At 41.8% G+C, this 9684-nt stretch overlaps 1 protein-coding gene across 1 annotated transcript in view; it reads left to right on the top strand.

Annotated features, from left to right (window-relative positions):
• DHRS7 (dehydrogenase/reductase 7) overlaps positions 1-9523 on the top strand; it is a 34436-nt gene extending 24913 nt beyond the window's left edge. Inside the window, exons 5-7 of the mRNA XM_054027268.1 lie at positions 6641-6763; positions 8400-8615; positions 9290-9523. Coding sequence (XP_053883243.1) covers positions 6641-6763; positions 8400-8615; positions 9290-9328 — 378 coding nt within the window. The 3' untranslated portion in view covers positions 9329-9523. The remainder of the gene's footprint in view (positions 1-6640; positions 6764-8399; positions 8616-9289) is intronic.
• The last annotated feature ends 161 nt before the right edge of the window (positions 9524-9684 follow it).

Below are 9684 nucleotides of genomic sequence, written 5' to 3' on the forward strand. Positions count from 1 at the left end.
GCTTGTAAGATTCTGTGGGAGAGCAGCGACTTTACAAGGGAGCATTGCACAAGTTCCGCTTCTCCACCTCCTCCCCCTTCCTCCCAGCGCTCCCCCCCCCAACAGCTGTTTGGCAACACTTAGGACTTTGGGGGCGGGGTGGGGGTGAGGGATGTGGTGTGCTCCGGAGAGGAGGTGCAGTGGGGGTGGGAAGAGGTGGGCCTGGAGCATTCCCGGCAAAATCCGAGCCTGTTCTCCGGGGAAGCTGCCGCTGCCGCAAAGGTGCTTCCTAGTGTCCTTGCCTGCAGCGGGCTGTGCCTGTGTGGGGTAAGCCAGGGGCACTTCCCAACCACAGTACAGTACTATGCAGTATAATGCTTTTTGTCTGCTCCCCCCCCCCCCAATTTCCTTGGAACCTAACCCCCCGCATTTACATTAAATCTTATGGGACAACTGGATTCGTTTAACATTGTTTCACTTAAAGTTGCATTTTTCAGGAACGTAACTACAACGTTAAGTGAGGAGTTTACTGTATTTATAAATGATCTGCAAAAAGGGGTAAACAGTGACGTGGCTAAATTTGCAGGTGATAACTATCTTGAGTAATTTTGTAAAGTACAAAGCATACTGCAGAGTTACAAAGTGATCTCACAAAACTGGGTGACTTGGCAACAAAATGACAGATGAAATTCAATGTTAAATACAAAGTAATGCACATGGCAAAATATAATCCCAACTATATATACAAAATGATGGGGCCTAAATTGGCTGTTATCCTTCAAGAAAGAGATTGTGGAGTCATTTGCAGTAGTCTGGAAGCAGAGTACTTCAAATGTATAAGAATCCTTCTCACTGTGCCTGTATCATCCTGAACTGCAGAACACTCATTCTCCAGGTTCAAAAGACTTAATGATCTCCAGTCATCACTGGGACAGATGCAACTAAATGTAGCTCTCCTTAACGTGCATCAAGACCATACCAGGGAACTAGATGTAAATAAGATTGCTAACCGTTTCATCCAGAAAGCTACAGTGAGACATAATGTCTTTAAACTGTGACATTAGTGAAGACAGCTTGTAGGTGATTGCAATGATTTTAATATACTGTAATTCATTATATAATTATGTAGTTCATAACTTAATTATTAAAATAGTAAAGATACCAACGGTAGACGCATTCAATAACTAGAATATGAAAGAAGTATTTAAAATATGCTGAAAATAGCCTTCCCCCTAACACTGGCAGAGTGCCCCCTCTCTCTCGTCTCTCCCCTCCCCTTTCAGAAGCACTCAATGGCAAAAACAAAAGTCAGCACCTATGCACAAAATCATAAGTGGTCTAAACATCACAAGAACTTGGGGGGAGGAGGTTTTTTTTTTTTTTTTTTTTTAATTTAATTCTTTGCCTTCTGGCTTTGGAGCCTTTAGGGTGCCCCCTTTCAAGCTTTCCTGGCCCTTATGGTTTCAGAGAACTATTTATTTCTCCTTCACTGAAAGCTGAGTGTCTAATAATCACTTAAAAAGAAGAACAGGAGTACTTGTGGCACCTTAGAGACTAACAAATTTATTAGAGCATAAGCTTTCGTGGACTACAGCCCACTTCTTCGGATGCATATAGAATGGAACATATATTGAGGAGATATATATACACACATACAGAGAGCATAAACAGGTGGGAGTTGTCTTACCAACTCTGAGAGGCCAATTAATTAAGAGAAAAAAAACTTTTGAAGTGATAATCAAGCTAGCCCAGTACAGACAGTTTGATAAGAAGTCACTTGACTCTAGCAGCTGGGGCTTCAAGGAAGACTCCAAAAACTACCAGACTCAATAAAATCATAGGATTTGGCAATGCTGTATGTCAAGGGGCACAGTGAAATCATCAAAAAACCAGGAACAGTTGCTGTCGGACATACTTTATTACAGCCCTGTTTCCTTGTAAGGCTTGGTGTAAGTATAAGAGTTATGAACAACCTCCATTCCCAAGGTGTTTGTTATGCTGAGGGTCTACTATAAACTGTGTTCATTTTGGTATGGGGGTTTCCTTATTTATATTTTGAAATAGAAATAATCCCATATGAAACCTATAGCCTTACTAGCTGAAATACGCATTTCTGAAGGAGAAAGCCATGAGTGGTAATGGGAACTCCTTGTGAAGAAGGGAATTGAAATTCATGTTCATGGGCTGGAATAACTGAGGGAATTCTGGGCCTAGTCCTTTGAATTTTGAGCACTTTCATGACTTTCAAAGAATCAGTGGCTCATGGCCCCTTGTGGAGTACCTGGTATCTTTCAGCATCCTGCCCTTTATTCTCACCATTTCTTGCAACAAATTGGGGATGTGTATGTTTATCTTCACCAGTGCAGAAGGCTCTCAGAGCAATAGAGCAGGAAACAAAATGGCTGTAAGGGTTGCATATGAATGTGTATAACTTTATGGGGTTAGATATGATCTGCCTTCAAGATTATTCAGTGGACTGTTAGGGAGGGATAGCTCAGTGATTTGAGCATTGGCCTGCTAAACTCAGGGTTGTGAGTTCAATCCTTGAGGGGGCCACTTGGGAATCTGGGGCAAAATCAGTACTTGGTCCTGCTAGTGAAAGCAGGGGGCTGGACTTGACCTTTCAGGGTTCCTTCCAGCTCTATGAGATAGGTATATCTCCATATATTTTTATTTTGCTAAAGTGTGATTTGTTGTCAGCTTAAACTGCAGTGACTGTTACAGTCAGTGACTTTGTAAAATGGCACCTTCTTACTCAACACCTGCCTTGAAGGTGCACACAGCAGATATTTGCTTAGTTTACTGAAACAACATTTTGTAAAGCAAAGGGCTGGCATAATAAGCCAGGCAATAAGATATGAAAGAATGAGCCCAATTCTGTTGAGGAGGCACAAGACCGTTGTCAGCTGTTACTGAAAACTCTGACTGCTGAAATCATAGGTGGCGGTTTGAGCTCTCCCTTAAAAAGTCAGCTTTTGACTTCTACACTGAGAACTGATCTGGAAGTCCTTGAGAGAAAAGGCATGTAAACGTGAACACCCTCCCCCAGGGTCACTTCTGTAGTCTTGTTTCTGACTGTAAACTCAATTCTGAATGCTTTTTTTGTCTAAACACAATTCACCCATTGTACATCACCATCTGCACACACAAGGCTCTGTAAATCCCTAGATGTAGAGCACTTTGCTAAGTGGTATTAAGGGTGGGCTATTTATTTAAAAAAAAAAAAAAAGAGAGCCCCAGGACACTGAAAGTTAATCTTATCTTAATCTAACATTTGAAAGTATGGAAATGAACAATTAAACCACTCCAACAGCCTTAATGTATAGCAAAACAAGCCTCACATCACCTTTCTTCTTAGGTTTTTGAAGTGGTTTTAATTCCATGATTTGGGTCTAGGAATTTTGTCTACATGTAATTGTTTATTTGTTGATTCTTAATTGGTGACACAGGGAGTCTTAATGAAGCATGCAGAATGATGGACTTCAGTATGCTCTTCATACAAATTCCTAATTTGATAATTGGTAGCACATGGTGGCTCAATGGGGCAATGGCAGCCTTCAGTATTCATCCTAATTAGGAATTTGTAGTATTGGTGCCACATGGAGTTGCACTGAAGAATGATCTATGATGTCTTAGCTTGCTACCTAATCAGAAATTTCTAAAGTAGGTGTCTTTACTAGACATAAAGGCTGCTAGTTCTTGCACAATAGCAGTGCAATTAGGAGCAGAACATGTTAATGTTTGTGGTCATGGAGTTGAAAGTGCGTATGGATGGATGGATAACACTTTCTGTTCTAACACTGTCCCCTCCCCAAATGCACTCCAGCGAGGGTGTCACCACGGCCAGAGTTAGGGTTGGTGGGTGGCCTATCCTAATATCTAACTTTTTGACAGTGCTTGTCTCTTAATAGCAATAATATTATAAAATCACTGATCTGTGCTCTCAGACACTGAACCCACCTCATCCAAACAAACAAAGAAAATAACCACAGCAGTGAGTCTGAGATTCTGTGCCAGGGTTTTTTTATGCAGTGTAGGCATTAGGCACACTGTAGACAAAGACTGTAGTTAAAAATTCTGTTATGAGCCAGAATAGACTCCAGCTCACTTCCTGAAGCTGTTGGCTCTGCAGAGCTAACAGAAAAAAGGGAACAAAATGTTTAATTACATAAATGTGACTTGGAATACTTAAGTGGCAGTTCTGAGTAAGAATCTGCCTTTTTTACATTGTTGCTCTTCATAGTAGAACAGCATTTCAAACAGCGTTAAGGGGGAGAACCTAACTGATGTGGAAGAAAAAAATAGGTGACTGTCTCAAGTAACACAATGTAATACTCTGTGTACAGCATCTCTCTTATTGGACACACCTACATTTTCACTTTAGTTAAGAAGCTTCTTGATGCAGTTAAGTAACCAGCTCCTTCTACTTCTCTCTTTGTTATGTTTCAGAGTAGAAGCCGTGTTAGTCTATATCCGCAAAAAGAACATTTGTTAGTCTCTAAGGTGCCACAAGTACTCCTGTTCTTTTTGCGGATACAGACTAACACGGCTTCTATTCTGAAACCTGTCATTATGCAAGGCACTGCATTTAGCCGTATGGAGTGGAAATCCATCAACCTCATGAAAAAACTCGTTAATAAATTTGTTAGTCTCTAAGGTGCCACAAGTACTCCTGTTCTCTTTGTTATGATTTCTAAGCTAGGAGTCTCTTAATGCAGTAATCTAATAATAAACATGCAGTATGTTGTGGGATGTTATTTTGGCCTGTTTATTCCCTACCCTGGAACTGCAGGATACTTCTCCCAGGAGAGTTTATTCCTGATTCTGGTTACCAGGCCATAAATCAACTAATGTTCAACCATGAACTCCATGCAAAACACGTCTTTGAATCACATGTTCCCCAAAGCAGCTACTGGACAAATGTTAATAGCTACAGAGCCTAGGAAAGACTGCACTCTTACCCCTTAAAGATAAATGGGGTGTGTCTACACTGCACGTGGGAGGGGTGATTGGAGCAAGCATAGACCTACCCAAGCTAGTTTAGCTCAAAGCTAGCTCAGGTAGCAGTGAAGTTTTGGCAGCACAGGGTAGCCCCATCCACTCAGGAGCCAGGGTAGGTGCTTTGAATGGCTAGCACCCATTCTGCTGCAGTTTCACTACTATTGTTCAAAGCTAGCATGAGTAACCAGCTAGATCTTGCTACACATGCTGCCATCACACTTGATTACAATGTAGACATACCTCTCGTGTTTGTAAATAAAGCTCAGTTTCACTCTTGCCTTTTTCTGCAGTGTGTTCAAGTCAGAGCCCAGTGCAGATGTTATACCCCATATTCTTCATAGAAATATGATCTTAGTTGTGCCATATTCTATGTCTTATGCAAGATGGGTCATGTGAGGTATCAGTGAAAAGGTTATGATTTACTGAATGTATTTATCTCATTTGTATGCATGTATCATTTCTGTATCTAAAGTTAGGAATATTGTCTATGTACTTGGGAAACACCCACCAGAAAGTAAGTAATCAGCCTTAATGAGCCATTAGGAAAAGACAATGAGTGTTCAAAGATGTAGGAACCCCCCCCCCCCCCACACACACACACACCCCTACCTACCTACCTTCTAGGAATTCCTTCCTGTGGACCTTGCAAATAAACATTGTCTCATAGTTGCCCTGACTCTGCAAGGTCATGTGCTAATGTCACGGGGTACAAAATACCACCTTGGACACTGCTGGTACTTTTCCACTGGAAACAAAGGCTTCCCACCTTATGTAAATTCTATTTAAGGCTGGGAAGCAAGACAATCCAGACTCTCCTCCATTGCCTGCCCAGGAGGGAAGACTCCCTCCCCCAGCGTCTAAGGACCGAGGGTAACCCTACCCAAGGGCGAAGAAGATGATAAAGCCACAGGGGTTGAGAGGGGCTGGGACTCAGAGCGAGGAGCAAACCCAGACACAGTGAGACACCAGCACATCAAGTGGCATCCCAGATGGGGGGGGGTCCAACCTTTCACACCCTCCTTCATGTGACACACAATCCTTGTCCCTTAAAGAATAATTTCTATCATGTTTTACTCTCTGCATGAAGAGTTGGGAGAAGCGATAGGCATTTGCTTGCAATGGTCTACTCCTTTCCATGCTCCTGCCATTCTTACTCCTGCACAACTCCCTTTGACAAAACACCAGGGGCCTTGATTCTCTGAGGGGCTGAGCACTATGCAGAGCCATTAATGTCACTTGGTGCTAGAGATGCTCAGTACCTCTAAAATTCAGGCCCCATAATACTTTGTTGGTGGGCGTTGTGCAGACCTGAGAACTGCAAGAGTGGGGAAAGATTCTGGTATAGAGATCCTTGTGCTTCTGAGAGCTGATGGAAAGAGGCATCAGTGACTGCAGCCAATCTCTTACTATCCTGGCCCTTTAGCTGTAGACTGAACTAGGAGTAAGCTTTCAAAGTGGTCACTCAACATGAAAGATTGAAGACTGGTGGTGGTGATCGCATTTAGTACAATACCTGGAACTTCTACAGCAGAGTTATAGTTTAATACTCATTAAATAAGTTAAACCTCACAATACCACAGTGAACTACATAAACATTATCCTCATTCTGTGACTAGGGAAACTGAAGCATGGGGCAATAACATAACTTCCTTTTTTCTAGGGTTTCTTTAATTCTCTTCGGCCTGAACTTGGTGAATACCCGGAGATAATCATTACCACCATCTGTCCAGGGCCCGTCCAATCCAAAATTATACACAATGTCTTTACTGAAGACCTCTCAAAGGTAAGGAGCAGATATTTCCCTGCTGAAACTCTGCTACAGTAGAAGCTAATTCTGTTACAAGCACAGTAAAACTTTCATAATATTTTCCAATGTAGAACTGAGCTCCTCCGTGTTAGCAAACACTAAGCTTCCAGCAGTCAGGAGATGAATACCCTACAGTGTAATAAAGGAACATTATATAGGCCCAGATTTTTAAAGGTATTTAGGCATTGTAGTGCTCAGTGTTGCAATGCCTAACTGATTTAGGAGTCTAAAATCTCATTTTTCAGAAGTGATTTAGGCACATAAATCAGTTAGTCATTGCAACACTGAGCACCACATCTAAATACTTTTAAAAATCTGGGCCTTCGTCCCTAACTTCATATAGAATCACACCCTTACTCACCTTTGCAAATGGTGTACCTTCCCTTTCCTACGTGCACAGGTGTGTTAATCCCTTTGTAGGTGATTGATTTGGTGTACACCCTCCCATTCCGGGCAACCTGGAACCTGCCACTATGCAGCCAACCAGTGGTTGCAAACTCCCTGTACAGTCAGCTTTTACTCACAGAATCACCCTGTTCTGCTGCATAGAAGCCATTTTGCAGCTGCAAGGAAAGGGTCTGGATTCGTCCCACAGAACTTTGAAATGCAGAATACATTAGCTACCATCTAGGCAACTTCTGTCTGCTCAACTCACAAAGTTCCCTATTCTGTTGACTCGATGGTGCAATCATTGGCAAAGCTCCTACTGTCGTCAACTTCAAAGCATGCATTCTTGGAAAGCCAAGGAAAATCTCTCAAGTTCCAAAACTGTTTCAGCTAAACTATCCTGTGAAAAACCCCTCATAATTGAAATTGGTGAATAATTTTTTTGGGGGGGAGGGAGGATGTCTACAAACTACCCAGCAAACATAATACCTAGGATAATTCCATGCCATGTGGGGAACAGGCCACCTCTCCTGTACATTCGAGCCAGGTTCTGGTAGGTGCTTCTGTAACTGTACTTTCACAAAAAATAAAACATGGTGTCTAAAGTTATCTGTTCTATTAAAACCCTGCTGAGAGCAAAACACTGGAGATCAGCATCTTCGTTTGATTCTTTAAAAATAAAAAATTTCTCAGGCTCCTGGGGATAAAAAGTCTGGTCCTGCCTCTTTCCACAACCAATCAATCAGGGAATGTTTTCCTTAGCAGCCTACCCAGTAGCCTGCCTAGAGCTGCTGTAGCCTTTGGAGGAAAATGACTTCTCCTTAGCACACAAATCTAGTTGCTTGGGTGGGGCTTTGGGCTCAGGTGTATTATATAGGCTTCATTTACCCCAAGTCCTACACTGTTCATATAAAATAAATAGAGACCAGTCCTCTGGCAGGCCTACTTTGCCAGAAGCCACAAGAGACCTGTATTTTATTATTAGGGATACATAATGCAATGAGCTGTGATCCATTTAAAAACAAAGTATAACTCCCCCTTAAGGATGCAGCATAAATGAGGGAAGAAGGGAGAACGGTATTGGGGAAGACATTTTGTTTTGAATTATGTATGCGCTAAATGCTCTGATGATGGGTACACAGGAAAGCCAAAGATGGGGGAATGAAGTAGATTTTTCTCCAAGCAAAAGTTCTGTAGCATTTCGTCATTCCTCTTTTTTTCCCAGTCACTAGATAACACCGGTGATCAGTCCCACAAAATGCCAACTGATCGCTGCGTTCGGCTTACATTGGTCAGCATGGTAAATGATCTGAAAGAAGCCTGGATCAGTGATCACCCATATCTAGCAGTCTGCTACCTTTGGCAATATGCACCCACCTGGGCATGGTGGCTTATGAACAAGATGGGCAAAATACGAATACAAAACTTCAAGAGTGGAGTGGTAAGCCATACCTAACAGGGTGTTTCTGTAGATCCTTTCATCTCTTAGTAGAGACTTTAGCTCTCAATGTAGGCTGCATTCTGGGTCTGCTGTTCATCTTCCTCCCTGCTTGGTACCACATTTGGACACTACACAAGCATATACAGCCCCATGGGCTATTGCTGTTCAAGCAGAACAGTGACGTGAGTAAGCTTATGACAAAACATTTCACCTCAAATATATCTAGTCTGCAGTGCACAAACGTAGGGTCAGAGCTGGATACTGAGCAGCTGCTATAGACCTGGCCTGCACTATGCTCTGTCACTACTATAATATTTCAAGTGACTTGAGCAATAGATTTGGAATTCAGACAGGCTGAGAATCTCTCACTTCCTTGCAAGTATTGCTTATGTCACATACTTAGAGCTGTGTCTGAGACAAAAGCCTCATTTTAGGTAGAAAAACCTATATTATGCAAAAGGTTAAGCACTCTAAAATCAAGCAGCAAAAGTTTCATGTGCACACTTAAAGCTGTCCTCCTGCACAACACTATGGGATCAGATGCTGACAATACAAATACAAGTAGAATGAGATTTTTTTTTTAACTCCATCTTGTGTGAAGGATTTCCAAAGCTAAATGAATAGAAAATGGAGGAAAACATTGCTTAAAAGGTGTTGTGTTCTCATTATTACAGGATGCTGATATCTCCTACTCTCAAAAGAAGAAAGCTTGAAGAGAAACCTGCACAAAACCCCACTAAAGCAGAGTAGTAGCTGTAGCAGGAGACGTGTTCTGTCCTCTGTTAATCTTTGCAAGTTAAGGCCTTTATTTTTTTAATTCCTTACTTTTTTGCTATCATGTAACCGGACAAATGCAACTTAATGTGATTGTAAGAACATTTTTGAATAAAAGCATGTCTCTAAACAGATCTGCTTTACTGTTGCAGGGCCTTCTATAAATTCATTCTTTAGGTTTATAAAAACAATGGTAGGAGGACAGGAACCCTATCGTGATCTTTCTGCTGCCATGAGTTTACCCTGTATTTGGAGGGTAGCTACGAATCATAAACTACTTGATCCTATTTCCACC

Source organism: Malaclemys terrapin, chromosome 4, assembly GCF_027887155.1.
Source record: "Malaclemys terrapin pileata isolate rMalTer1 chromosome 4, rMalTer1.hap1, whole genome shotgun sequence".
Taxonomy (NCBI): domain Eukaryota; kingdom Metazoa; phylum Chordata; order Testudines; family Emydidae; genus Malaclemys; species Malaclemys terrapin.